The sequence below is a fragment of the Argentina silus genome, assembly GCF_951799395.1.
Source record: "Argentina silus genome assembly, chromosome: 6".
NCBI lineage: Eukaryota > Metazoa > Chordata > Actinopteri > Argentiniformes > Argentinidae > Argentina > Argentina silus.
The window spans coordinates 17,612,297-17,627,545 of NC_139660.1; the positions used below are offsets into that span (position 1 = coordinate 17,612,297).

The 15,249-nt window shown below is 48.1% G+C and overlaps 1 protein-coding gene across 4 annotated transcripts in view; it reads left to right on the top strand.

Moving 5' to 3' along the window:
* Positions 1 to 15,249, top strand: part of pde4dip (phosphodiesterase 4D interacting protein) — a 58,647-nt gene that overhangs the window by 18,929 nt on the left and 24,469 nt on the right. For 2 of the 4 annotated variants that reach the window (XM_083672186.1, XM_083672187.1), the window contains exons 1-4: positions 11,572 to 12,945; positions 14,355 to 14,492; positions 14,725 to 14,844; positions 15,133 to 15,225. In XM_083672186.1, the coding sequence (XP_083528312.1) occupies positions 11,641 to 12,945; positions 14,355 to 14,492; positions 14,725 to 14,844; positions 15,133 to 15,225 (1,656 nt within the window). In that variant the 5' untranslated portion in view covers positions 11,572 to 11,640. Of the gene's footprint in view, positions 1 to 1,086; positions 1,198 to 3,997; positions 4,075 to 6,175; positions 6,300 to 6,941; positions 7,106 to 7,572; positions 7,688 to 8,601; positions 8,656 to 11,571; positions 12,946 to 14,354; positions 14,493 to 14,724; positions 14,845 to 15,132; positions 15,226 to 15,249 lie in introns of those variants that run through there. The other 2 variants (XM_083672188.1, XM_083672189.1) reach the window with 2 other exon arrangements.

The window sequence follows — 15,249 nt, forward strand, 5'->3', positions numbered from 1 at the left end:
CCCACACGGGACAACACTGCTTGTGTGCACATTAGTTCTCGGTTTAGGATTCCAGAGCGACAGCCAGAGTGGGACAGCTCCTAAAAATAGCCCTGGATCGGTGCAGAATTCCCAAGTTTGGAGTGTTTTGTTTCCACTAACTCAGGTGAAAAGGGCTGGAGAGTGGAGCTATACCGCCCCCCTCAGGTCGAATAGTCTCCCGTCTCTCATATGGTTTTCACATGTGGATGATTGTGTCTCATGTGCTTTTCTGTAAACATGATGAGTATGAATTTGCAGTGTTGAGTCAGCACTTGTGGTCCATGCTCATTTGATGTGGGTGCTTTGTGATTCACTCTCTGTCTGTATGTGTGTTTGTCAACCTTATGGGATAAGCATTGGGGGTCCTTGGAGGCAGCTGCTCTGCCCTGCCCAGTGAGGGTTAACTCAGGGGGGATACATACAGGGAGAGGGGGGGGTCACAGGGCACTAAGCAGTTGTCTACTCCTACTGTAGATCAGATAGATCAGCTCAATATGGGATTTTAAATTAGCTACTTCTCTCTATCGTTCTTCTCCAACATAGGAGTACTATTACCTAGTAATCATGTACACATAATGTACAGTACACCCCAGTGATCTCTCCTGTCTTTCTCAGTCTCTCGTACTCTCTCCTGAGGTTGAGAATGCGATCAGCTATAGTAGCTCACAAACAAGTGCCTGTGAGCTGTCTGCCTCACTCACTGGCCTTAGCGTCAGATTCCTGGGATAACTCCACCATGTTAAAAAAAGAAACACTCAGAGATATCCCTCTACCCAACCCTCCCCCCACTCTCACGTCAAGAACGAGGGGGCAGACCTCCCCGCAGGTTTACTGTGTCACTTCATGCTTGACCGTGTTCATGTTAACATTGTTGTTAGACGTTGTTAGACACTAGGATTATACATTTTGAATTATTTTTTTTGTTGGTATTTTAAAGTTAAAGTGAATTTTCAGTCATTGCTACTATATAGTCAAGATGCGGGACTGATGGGGGGCCAAGTTGCCCCCGGTGAAACACCCGTCATCATGTCTAACGGTTTCCGTGGTTACCGCACTATCTCGCAGCACCTGAACGACCTGAAGAAGGAGAACTTCAGCCTGAAGCTGCGGATCTACTTCCTGGAGGAGAGGATCCAGCAGAAGTACGAGGACAGCAGCGATGATGTCCACAAGAGGGTGAGTCTCACTGGGGCAGGGATGGGGATGAGAAGGGGTAGTTTTGCCAAGTTGGGCTGAGCAGAGGATTTATTTAAATCTCGTCAAATGTATGCATTGGGTGAATAGGTGTATTTTATGTGTGAGTGTGTGAGTTTGTGCGTGTGTGTGTGTGTGTGTGTGTGTGTGTGTGTGCGTGTGTGTGTGTGTGTGTGTTTCTGGCTTACTGTACTATCCTGGGCCCTATGTTTCTGTTTAGACTATGACTGTTGAGAGTGTTTGCAGCCGTGTTTCTGTTGATTGTTTAGGCTGCAGCTCCCTGGCAGTGACGGTAACTAGTTCTGACAGCAGGTCTCAGACCTGTCTCTGAGTGTTAACAGGAGCTGTCAAACACACAGCTCTGTCTGTAGAGAACTGATCTGTGCTCAGAGATAGAGTAGGCCCGGTCCAAGGACAAATAGAGACTGTATGACTGTTGAATATGATTGGTTGTGTGGCAATAAAAGGTTTGTATCTTTTTCATGCAAAATATAAATCACTATCTTGGGACAAAACATATCTCTAAGAGATTGAGAGTGAACATGTTGTTTGAAGTACAGTAGACCAACATACAGCACTATAGCAGGTATCACAGCTGTGGGCTGAAAAGCATTTCGGCTTTTGAGAAGCCATAACTTCTCACATAAAAAAGTAGTTTTTGTGTCACTAATGATCTATAATGCACAGTCAATGCGTCTCTAACATTATAGGATGGGCTCAAAGTTGTACTGTATTTACATAACTGTCAAAACAGACCTACTATGGCTTAGATGACTGAGCAGGTTAGACTGGTCAAGACCGGTTGCAGTTTCAAAGGTGATACCCTCGCAGCTGCTGTCTGGACAGGGGGCAGTGAGCCAATAGGATTAGAGAGAATCCCTCTGACGCCACCAATCAGTGACCCCCAGTGAAGCCCTCAGTGTCGGGCTCTCTGTCTCAAACAGATCAGCTTTCTGTCCCTCTGACCACACTGTAGTATACCGTCAAACTAGGTAGCCTATGACAGTCGTGGTATATCACCATCTAGTTTATGAACTAAACTTACCCTATGGCTACATAGCCTTATCATATACTGTACCTAATATCTAACACCTAATACCATATCAGCTCTCTATGACTCCCTATGGCACGTCCACACTGCAGCCTCAGCCAGAGACACCTGCTGTAATCAAAGATCATCGTGATAATATGCTGCGTTGGCATTCATATCGTCAATATTGTCACAGGCACGGGGAGTTGTTAGGCACAGCGTGCAGCGGGGTATTCCATCTGATGCATGAAGATCATCTTTCCAGCAACTCCCTGAGCTGAAGACTTCTAAAGGTTGATCTCCCCCAGCTGATTATCCACAGCGCGGACATAGAGATAGGAAGACCGTGTCATGAAAACACCATCCCATTATAATGTTTGCATCACTGGGCAATCTCCTCCAAATATGATGAATTATTACATTGAAATGCAGATCAACGATGCTTTTGCACACACACACACACACACACGATAGTCTTCTTTTGCTCCTGCTTAATGTCCCTGCTGCAAAGCGCTTGACTCATGTGCATCAGAATATACAGTAATGCTGGAGAGAATAGGGACACGGCTGTGTGGACGTCCCAGAGCATCTACAGAGACACACGGCTGAGTGATCTGGTTAACCCTGTTTCAGTCATTAATTACAGGCCCAGTGACCTAGATAACAGCTGGAACCCTCAGGCCTTACAGAGCACAGAATCACAAGCATCTACTCGTATCTGGACTTCCTGTGTGTGTGTGTGTGTGTGTGTGTGTGTGTGTGTGTGTGTGCCTGCATGCATGCGTACGTGCCTGCATGCGTGTGCGTGCGTGTGTGTACGTATGCTCGTGCATGTACATGCAATGTGTTCATGTGTGTGTGTGTGTTTACATGTGCTATAGTAGGTACATGTGGGCACATACACAGTGTTCACAGTGGGATGAATGGCACATCTTTGTTGTGGGGGAAGTCATACATCATACAGTAAACACTCAAATGCTATAGTCAGTCATTTGTAAACTGTTGCTGCCCTACTCTAGTGTCTGGAGTTAAATGTGTCCCTGTTGCTGGGGGTGGGGGGTGAGGGTAGTGAGGGGGCTGGGGGCTGGGGGCTGGGCGGTGAGGGTAGTGAGGGGGCTGGGGGCTGGGGGCTGGGGGCTGGGCGGTGAGGGTAGTGAGGGGCCTGTGGGCTGGACGGTGAGGGCAGTGTGTGGGGGTTGAGTGGGGGCTTTGGGGAGACTGAACAGGTGCTAATATCCCACTCTTCTATTTATAGTCCTGTTTAACTCTTAGATATGGGTCAGCATTTCACGTGTGTTTTGGGAGACACTCATTTTGTAGTTAGTTTAGTATCATGAGGTGTAAATACTGCTTCTACTGTATGCAGTATGTGTTCTAAGGACATGCTTTCTAAATGTAGCACGGCAGCCTCGGTGTCTTCTACTGGGATATACACATAACAGGTGCTATGTATTGAGTTGACATACTAGCAACATTTGACATTTTTGTGACACTCATTCTGGCCCAGTGGTGTTATGATCAGAGAGTGACCCACTCGTTGACCCACTACCCCCCCCCCCCCCCCCCCCCCCCCCCCAGTACTAGTTTGAGCTCAGGAGAAAGGTGAAAGGGCTCCAAACAACTATTATAAACCAATGAACCATAACTATCATCTAAATGTACAGGAAATAACCAAAACTCAACCCATGCCTCTCTCATACACACATGGTTGAGCAGCTGTTTGATACTGTATGTTTGGGTCGTTTCTTCCAGAACATTGAGTTGAAGGTGGAGGTGGAGAGCCTGAAGCAGGAGCTACAGGAGAAGCAGCAGTTTCTGGACAAGGCTCTGTGAGTACACCACTGTTCCCTACTGTGAATGTCCTTAACGCACAAAAGAGACCAAATGATGCCTCACTTCACAGTCTGAAGTGAAGTAGAAAGATAAATCCTTCCCTCACAGTCCAGTGGTTGAGATGAGAGCTAAGTTTCCCCGAGTGTGATTCCTGCTGTTCACGGTGCAGACTACTGCTGCCCTCAGGGCATGTGGGCCAACAGACCCCTCTCTCTCTCTCTCTCTCTCTTTCTGCCATGTCACCAGGCTAACACAACACAGCCAGAGCCCTGTGGAATGCCCTGTGTAGAGAGGGCGATAAAAAGCCTTTTGAAGAGGACGAAGTATGTCTGTGTGGTTAGGGACTAAAGATGAAGGGATGAAGAAGAGGTAGAGAGAGGGGGGGAGGGGGAGGGGGGGCTGCCGTTGGGTTGCTTGGCTGAGTGGGGGACTATTTGAGCCCCAACACCTGCCAATAGATCAGCTGTCTCTCATGGTTGCACACACGCACGCACGCACGCACGCACGCACGCACGCACACACACACACACACACACACAAACACACACACACACACACACACACACAGACACACACACACATACCCTATAGACCATTATTCACTCTCTCACACACACACACCCTACAGACCATCATTCAGTTTCACTCTCCATGACACCATCTCATAGATCACTCTTTCACCGTCCTCCTTCCCACCTCTACCAACCAGTTTATTTTCTTCTCATTACGGTAGAGAAACATTAGGGCCATTGTATGAAAAACAGCATGACACATCAATTACACAACTCTCTATCAATCAGCACCTCCATACATGACCACCTTAATGAATCAGTCTATTAACATTAATTACATGTATTAATCAGCACTGCATATTGAGCTATGGTTATTTTAATCTGTCAGTTAAGTGCTTTATCAAGGCAGTGAAAGCCGTCAGACATTGCAGTCCCAGAGGAGTACAGTCTGGTTCTAGTGTATGGTTCCTTTTCCCTGTCGTGGAGAGTCTACGGCTGGAAGGAGGGCCAGGGCCAGGTGGTGCTCTCTCTCTCTCTCTCTCTCTCTGAGGCATAAATAAACACTGGGTCAGCTCTGTGACTATCATTAATAAGTTATAAAAAGATACAAAGTGGAAGGTCGTTATAGTGGCCCTCTCTTGAGAGCAGCCCTGGTTTATTGTTGGGTGCTGAGTGAGAGGCTATGATAGAACATCTACTGTATACGATACTGACAACTGTCAGACGACCACGATACACTAAACAACAACCTCCCTCTGATGCTTAGTTACAGCGAGAGGGCAGCAAGCCTTCATCCCTTGATTGTATTATATCTTACGGTATCACTCTAGAGAGGCGGGAAAGAGAGACTGTTTTTTTGCCTTTAGGTTTCATGAAAAGCTCTTGATTCGTAGGCTACAGCGATTGGCAAACACTGCAATACAAAGCGAGAGACATTTAGCAAACATTGACTTAAGCCTGTGCTCACGCAGTTTACTGTTTGTCCAGTTCTCAAAGGTCAGTTCATCCTTTCATTGAGATCAATTGTCCTGAGAGGCAGTGTGTAAGGACACCACAGCCATTGATCTAACCTGACTTTGTGTCTTTTGTATGGTAACATCGCAATACACCAGACACAGTATTGTGAGGACGTTGTCAGTAGGTTACTCACACACCGACTGATGTTAGCTGTCTAAGTGACTTGGCATTAATAAATCATGTGTGTTAATTGTTTCAGAGAGCCATATGCTGCAGTATGCAGGCCAGGTTTTCTATTGCACTCATGCATTATTGAGTGACTGTTGTGTTGCCCCCAACCAAGGGGACCTTCAGGTCTTACATACAGCAGGGGAGGCTAGTGGAGGTAGAAATCAGAGGACAGCTGTCTCATTATAATGCATGGGACCCAATGAGAGATGGTATCAAACACACAAAGCCTCTGTCGCTTCTCTTTGTCATAAATCAGGCCCGAAGGTCAAAACATACACGTTTCACAGCTTGTGTGACTGTTTCTTCTCATGTTGATGCTAAGTTAAGTTAAGTTTCACATTATGCATTTTGACTTCCTGCTCTAAAGCCGTATCATCATATTTGTGTGGTCCTATAGGTCGACAGCAGAGAGCCTGACCAATGAGAATGATGCTGAGCAGCAGCGTTGCCGTGAGGAGAGGCAGGAGGAGATCAACCACATGCAGGAGCTCCTGGAGACCAAGGTCCAGCTGCTGCAGGAGGTACACACACTCGTGCGCGCGCACACATACACACACACACACACACACACACACACACACACACACACACACACACACACACACACACACACACACACACATGCACACACATGCACACCCACACACCACATTGATAGACAGCCGGTTTTGATGATATAGTCCGTTTACCTACACAGCCCTACACAGCCTTACACAGCCCTACACAGCCCTACACAGCCTTACACAGCCCTACACAGCCTTACACAGCCTTACACAGCCCTACACAGCCTTACACAGCCCTACACAGCCTTACACAGCCCTACACAGCCTTACACAGCCCTACACAGCCCTACACAGCCTTACACAGCCCTACACAGCCTTACACAGCCTTACACAGCCTTACACAGCCCTACACAGCCTTACACAGCCCTACACAGCCCTACACAGCCTTACACAGCCCTACACAGCCTTACACAGCCTTACACAGCCCTACACAGCCTTACACAGCCTTACACAGCCTTACACAGCCCTACACAGCCTTACACAGCCCTACACAGCCCTACACAGCCTTACACAGCCTTACATAGCCTTACACAGCCTTACACAACCTTACACAGCCCTACACAGCCCTACACAGCCCCCATATGATGTGTTGTGTTGTAGGAGGCCCAGCTAGCGCGAGGCGAGGCTGAGAAGATGGCCTCTCTGGCAGAGGTGGAGTCCCAGCGCTGCCAAGCCCTGGAGAGGGAGATGATGATGAAGATGGAGGGGTGTGAGGGCACTCTGGGACCCCTGGATCAGGAGGAGGCCCTGGCAGACAAAGACAGGTGAGCACACGTGGTGGTGAGGCGAGACTGGTATGGGTGGCAAGGTTGTTCAGTACTTCCTCTACCCCATACCCATACAGCTGAGTATTTCTACCACTGACATTAACATTGGCATCAGTGTTGACTTTGACATTTGATTGATTGACTTTTAAAATGACACCGATAGGACTGATGGAGACACGGCAGGGGAGGCTGGTAGAGGCAGAAATCAGAGAACGGGCTTGATATCATTCCTCATTCCATTCCATGCATTACATTGAGCCTGTCCTCCGGTTTCTACCTCCACCAGCCTCCACTGGCCACTGGCATGCTACTGGGACACAGTGCCAGTGTCGGGTCTCACATGCTGTCCTCATACTGTCCAGTGTCCACATATTGAAATGGATCGCACATGTGATCTTCATGTGTTCACCTCTCTCTCTCTCTCTCTCTCTCTCTCTCTCTCTCTCTCTCTCTCTCTCTCGTAGAGTGATTGAGGAGTTGACCCAGTCACTGAGCTCCAGGGAGGCCCTGGTCAGAGAGCTGGAGGTCCAAGTTCACAACTTCTCGTCCTCCCTCCATAAGAAAGAGAGGGATGCAGAGGTACGTCTGCACAAGCCCTCCGCTTCACTGAAGTTCACCTACAGCACTCATTACGACAGAAACACATGTACACGTATGTCTAATGGGGTGTAGGGCTGAAAAAAGTCAGTAGAAACTGAAGTAGGGCCCGTGCACTCAAATGCTCCACCATGTACCTTTATTTATAAATGAAGACAGACCGACTGTACAAATCATGTCCTGTCCACACATTAGACACTGGGTGACATTTAGTTATGACTCACTGAGACTTGCCGTCTCTGGTTCTGATAAGTGATTTGGCATGTGAGCTCCTACTCCACTGTACTTACAACTGCTCAGATATTTGGGACATACACACACACACACACACACACACACACACACACACACACACACACACACACACACACACACACACACACACACACACACACACACGGCCTTGCCCCCCCTCCTCCCCCTCCCTCCCAAGGGCATGAACATGAACCCAGATGGTGGTTCTGAAGTGGTTCAGATATCTAACCGTATTTATAAACATGTGTATGTAGGTCAGACGCCTGGCACATGAGAGGCTAGCACTCACCTCCATGGTGATAGGCACAGATGGAGTTTATGGGTGAGATGGCCCCATAGTGCATCTGTGACTATTTTTAAATGTACTGTACCTTTTAACTGACACTAAACCATGATACCCTGTCTTAGAAAACAGATTTCTTACAGATTCTGACTTTTCAAGCAAGTTCCATCATGCAATTCATGCAATCATGTATTCATTTCCCCAATTTCTTGAGGAACAAGATATCAGAAATTGGGGTCATAATTATTCAGTACATCATCGTATCATGTTATTGCCGTGATAAAGTCTTGCACACTAGCAGCCAATGCGGTCCATATCTCTCTTATTGTCTAACGACTCGGTCCTCTTTTGCCCATAGTTGCTCCGTGGTGAGATGGGCCGGGATAAGCGCCATATCCAGCAGGAGATGCAGGTACGTGGGGCGTTAGCCCAGCCATCCTCCTGCCACTCACCAAGAGGATGTGAAATATGCTGTGTCAATCTTGAAGGCTGTGATCTCTGTGATTTTGCACCCACTTTGGGAACAGACGCACACAAACACACAGGAACGAACACTGAGCAGGAGTGTTAGTCGCGTTTCATGTAACTGACGGCAAGCTGAAACAGTTTGCCCTAAATGTGTGCATGAACTCAAGGCCTGTAGCTAGTACCACCCTCCAGGACCAGTGTATACAGTATAGAGCCTTCCCAACCCCCCCCCCCCTCATCTCCTCCCTGGGACAATGGTCAGAGATCGCCACCTAATGGGACTCAAAGCACATTGCACATAAGAGAGGGAGGACACACAAACACACACACATACACACACACACACACACACACACACACACACACACACACACACGCACACACACACACACACACACACACACACACACAGGTATAACAAGGATCACATTTGGGAAAACATGGATCACTCATCTCCGATACACTGATTTAGATAACAGTAACTCTTTCCATCAGGAGTATGATGAATGTTGTAGGATTTTGATTCAGCTGCATTCTTCATTTTTGTGTGCTGCTATGATGGTTGTTTGGAAAGATGATGCAAGGATGTCTGTTTTGTTGTAATGGAACATGTATTTCATATTTAGTTATATACAGCTGTCTAGTGGGTTTATTATCACTTTCCTTTTCCTGTTTGCTTGCATCATGTTTTGCAGAGTTAATCAAAAACACAGGGTCACGCTGATGTATTTATTGTGTGTCAACACACACACACACACACACACACACACACACACACACACACACACACACACACACACACACACACACACACACACACACACACACACACACACACACACACACACACAGACCACATACACAGATTGATATTGTTAGATTGTTATTCCAAGGTTAAACTTGGTCTCCAACTGACGCCTGCTATGATTGCAATCCCATCACTGTCTGACAGTTAAACATAGGAAGTCACTTTAAAAAGCCCATGATGTGTAACAGAGGAAATTGGCTGTTTACACGGTGGACCAACAAGAGAGAGAGAGAGAGACATTGCTATAGGAAAATCTATTTACATAGTCAACCCTTCTTTATGACTTTCTTTGTGTCACTGCTATTTCTGTCCCTTCTAGAGAAATAAACAGTGGAAGTAATCAGTAATGAAGGTTTGGTAATTCTCACTGATTAGGATTAATAGATATTTGATTGCGGGTCTCCTTAGGGTTGATCACTGTTATGGCATCTTGTCTCAAGGGTTCAATTATTACAGCTTCTTGGGTGACAAATGTTGTCCAAGGGTACAGGCCTACAGGGGTCCGTTCTCTCCCATGAAGAAAACAAACCAGATCTCATCATGTTATATCAACATAAACAAGTGTTCTGAATGAAAGATAGGGGGAAGATCCATGTGTTGGGAGGCTGGTGTGTGCCTGGGAATTGGCTTGGCTTTTTGAAAAGCAGCAGGCTTTGGGCTCAACTTTGGGCTTTCAACATTGTACAACATCATGTGATTCCCAGTGACCCTTCTCCTCCTTTCTCCTCCTCCTCCTCCTCCTCCTCCTTGATCCCCCTCTTTTTGGCTGACATGCATGTGAGGCCAGCTAGCCTGGGTGCCGCTGGAACATTCCTGCCTCAGGGGAGGGATGAACTCATTCTCGGACTACACAACACAATGGAGAGAAACATTTCAAAGAAATTAGCAGGAAATGTCAGCCTAATATATCATTTCAAGCTCAAACGTAGTGCCCAGTTGAAGTGAAATTGAGTCCCTTCGCTGTAACCTGTTAATTTCTATGACATTGGTATTAATAATGATAAAAGGATACAATGGGATATAGCTTTTGTCATAAAACACATACCTAATCAGATAGATAGTTGAGGTTGTTATGAAATAATATGCGATCCCAACCACATATGCTGTCATTTTCATTCACATGAATATGAAATTGGATAGGAGAAACTTGACAGGGATAAAAGATAAGTGTATGGAAGTATAGTTCGTCTATATTGATGTTGGGTTGTTATATAATGTAGCTGATGGAGACTGAGACTGTCAGGCATAAGCATAGAGGAGGAGGAATCTACAGCCTCCCCTGTTTCAGTGAAATGGTACATTCCAGTGTGACTGGCTGCGCTGTGTCAGCGTTGTCATTATCGCCCGTGTTCGGAATGCACCCCTTGGAAATCTCTCCGTAACAACCTCTCCCCTCGTCTCACCGTCTGATGAACCGCTACCACGTATCAGGAAGATAACGGTACACTGACGCCTTTTATACTGGGACGCCTATTGCTGTTGGCATCGTTTTCGTCGGATGGATTCCCAGTTCATGTCGGATTAGCGGCGATGGGACACTGAAGATGTCATTTTAGAGCCTTGTGAGCTTTTTCAGAAACGAATGAGATGATCATTTACCGAGTAATCGCGTGATATCTTTCATTTGGAAATAAGACCAGCATGCTTGATTTCCTGGCTGTATCAGTTTGGGTCGGCAACATTGTTTCATCGAGGAACTGAAACTGTGGTCTGCCGCAGGGCAGTGATACTGTAACGAAGCCTACAGTATTCATTTCTGCGTTTATCACAAGAGAAACCTAAACGAATATATTTTCCTTTATATTCCCAGAATGATCATTTTAAACAAATCATCATGCCTCAAACAAATCACTGCGCCGAAATGCGAAGATGGCCTGTTTCCGTGTTCTATGTTTAGCACGGATGCACTGATGACTTTGTACAACAGCAACATCAGAAGATAGTCTGAATGTTCATTGCAGCTAATTCAATGGAATAACTTTTACTACTTGGGACATATTTATTTATTTATATAGTATTTATTTAGATCTTTCCAAACGGCTTATACTGTAGGGTACAGGTACACACTTTATTTCATATAGACCTATACCATAGCAACCACTGACCCATAGCCACACTGTGATGTTGGACGTGAAGATGAAGGATGTGTGCAGGATCTGCGCTCGCGAGCTCTGTGGTAACCAACGGCGATGGATCTTCCACCCGGCCTCCAAACTCAACCTGCAGGTGCTCCTGTCCCACGCCCTGGGGCGCGAGCTGTCCCGCGACGGCCGAGGAGAGTTTGCCTGCTCCAAGTGCGCCTTCATGCTGGACCGCATGTACCGTTTTGACACGGTCATCGCCCGCGTGGAAGCTCTGTCCTTAGAGCGTCTGCACAAGCTGCTGCTGGAGAAGGACCGTCTGCGCCAGTGCATCGGAGGTCTCTACCGCAAGAACAACACAGAGGACAACACTGTCCCTGGGACTGGGGTGGCAGGTACAGAGGGGGGGTCAGAGGACACCCCCGCCCCAGTGGTGGACCTCTCAGGTCTGCAGGAGGCCAGATACAGCGATCTGATCCAGGACGACCTGGCCTACTCTGTCTACGAGTCCTGGGCAGACCAAGAGGAGCAGCAGACTCCTCCTGCCCTGGAGCCCCAGCCCCAGCACAACCCCCATCACCACCACCACCAGTGCACAGGAACAGAGGCCCTCCCTGGGCATCGCTCCAGGCGGTGCCGGGGGTGCGCGGCTCTCCGTGTGGCTGATTCAGACTACGAGGCTGTCTGTAAGGTCCCCCGGCGGGTGGACAGGAGGAGCACGTCTTGTGGACCCTCCACCCGCTACTCAGACAGCGCCATGGGGGGAGAAGGAGAAGAGCACTCCTCCACGGGGTCAGAGGTCACTCCCGTACCCTCCGACTCCCCTCCCGGCGGGCCGGAGAGTGACAGGACCCTGTGTGACGGTGATCCAGGGAGGATGAGCCCCAGCGTGGCCTCGTCTGTGGAGTCCCTGGATACAGCTGTGGATGCGGCTCGGCCCTGCCCAGCTCACCGAGAGGAGGAGGAGGAGGGGGGGGGGGGAGAGAAAGAACCAAGGGGGGTTCTGAGGAGGGACCCCCAGTGGGATGACCCCCCCAGAGAGGGTTCTGTCTCTGGGCTGGAGCTGGCTCTCAGTCTGGTGAGGACCTGGGAGTACAGGCCTGTCAAGACGCAACAGGGCAGCAAGCTGCCAGTCCTGGTCAAAGCCAAACTGGACCCTCTCCTCCCCCTATCCCTGCCCCTCAGGACCCCCTACGTAGGGGCTACAGACTGTGAGCTCTACCCCCACCCTGTGCCGGAGGTGGTGACCCCCGGCACCCAGCAGGAGCTTCAGGTGGAGCTGGCTGAGATGGAGGAGCAATGGCTGGATGACTATGTGCAGTGTGTGCCCTTCCGCTTCCAGCAGGTAGCAGAACAACATCCTTTAGATACAGATACACTGAGACTTGGGAGGCCCAGATTCTGCAGGGCTGGAGCTAGGGCTAGGGCTGGGGCCGGGGCTAGGGAGGAGGCTGGCTTTCAAGGTTATTTGTGGGCAATTCAGCAGTTTCAAATCAAGGAGTACTAGAAGATACAATATGAATATTATCATCCACACAGCCAGGAACATTCAATAATGTATGCCTATTATTTGAGAGTGAACAAGGTCAAGTCTACTCCCAGTACTCATCCTCTTAGTCTCCCTCTCACACTGCTGAACAACAGCCAGTGCCTTGATTACACCTCTATGGAACGGAAACTGCCCCTTCTCTCCTCGTAGCAACACGTCCGTAGCCATGGCAATGGTTGCTACGGGTTGCAATGTGTCTCCTGTGACAGGCTCTCCTTTGTCTGATCCTCCTCCATAACTTCCTTTGTCATGTTAATATTTACTCAGACGCTAGGCCTATCAGCGCTCGCCAGGCTGATAGCATAGAATAGACTCTGATTCGCTGATAATGCTATTATGTAATGAACCTGGAACAGCCAGGTTCTAACAATACCTGCAGACCAGAGAAGTGGTCAGTGGAACCCAGTGGTAGTGTCCTGCAGGGACAGTGCAGTGATTTTCCAGTGTGGTTTGTTGTAGTGTAGATGGAGTGTTGATAGTGATACTGTTGGCCGGCCTCTTAGGCCTTATGTTGATCTGTTGAGCTGATAGAACAGCGGGTGGTCATTAGAGCCCGGTAGGAGTCTGTGTGTCTGTGTGTCTGTGTGCCTGTGTGCCTGTGTGTGTTTGTGTGTGCGTGTGCATGTGCGCGCGTGTGTCTTGTGTCCTCATGGATAGGCCATCTGTAATGAGTTTACATCCCAGCATGAGGGAGAGGATCATCCCACACATATCCTAGGTGATACCCTACCTAAATAGCCCAAGGAGGATTGGACAGCGCTGACATGACAAGGCATTATTCTCTCTCTCTCTCTCTCTCTCTCTCTCTCTCTCTCTCTCTCTCTCTCTCTCTCTCTTCCTATTAGACAATACACAGATTCAAACATTCATTCATATTGTACACAATGACAAAGATGGCTCTTTTGAGATGTAACCATGGCAGTGGCAGTTGGGTTTATTTTGATCATCCCAACAGTGGGTGGTTGAATATCTACATCTGGAAAACAAAAACAAGGAAATAACCGGCACGCTGCCGTGGAAACAGGGAGTTCCTCAGGAAGTCATAGAGCAGAGAGCTGACCTCATCACTTTCCGCTCTCACACAGTGGCATGGAAAGTGTGTGTGTGTGTGTGTGTGTGTGTGTGTGTGTGTGTGTGTGTGTGTGTGTGTGTGTGTGTGTGTGTGTTGTATTAACATGGACCTCTTCTCTGTGTGTGTGTTTCAGAAGCTGATCGATGAGCAGCAGGGCCAACTAGGCCAGTATGAGAGTGCTGCTGGCCTGTGTGTCAGTGAGCTGCAGAAGGCCCAGCTCCAGGTCCAGTCTCTACAGGCCAAGATCAGAGAGAGTGAGACTAGGAACCAGGTACTATACCCCCCTCCACTGGACTGTACCATCCCCTTTTACCCTACTAGACCCTGTAATAGAGTGCAAGAGACACTCTTTTTTTTTATTAGTGCCTTTCACTGTATAAATATGTTAACATTGTAACTTTGGCAGTGCTCTGATGCTGATGTGTGTCTGTGTGTGTGTGTGTGTGTGTGTGTGTGTGTGTGTGTGTGTGTGTGTGTGTGTGTGTGTGTGTGTGTGTGTGTAGAAGCTGCAGGTGAGAATGGGGGAGATGGAGTGTGAACTACGCTCTGTCAGAGAGGAGGCCGAGAGACAGGAACGCAACGTCCAGAACCTCACTGACACTGTCAACACCAAGGAGACAGAGGTACACAGAGAGAGAGATAGATAGAGAGAGAGAGAGAGAGAAAGAGAGAGAGAGACAAAGAGAACAACAGTGTTTGGGACAAAATTACACCAATGGAGTCTTAATAGAAAGGACACAGCATGACAGAGCATGTCACTGTGTATTTGACTTAACCTGTGAGGATACAATGTAATTATATTAATGTTATTGTGTGTGTGTGTGTGTGTGTGTGTGTGTGTGTGTGTGTGTGTGTGTGTGTGTGTGTGTGTGTGTGTGTGTGTGTGTGTGTGTGTGTGTCTCCCTCCCCAGACTGTAGAGTTGTACCGGTTCATAGAGGAGCAGAACAACATGCTGTGCTCTCTCAAAGAGCAAGCCAATAGAAACCAGCTACAGCAGATACAGGTAAACCATGCCCCTCACACTACA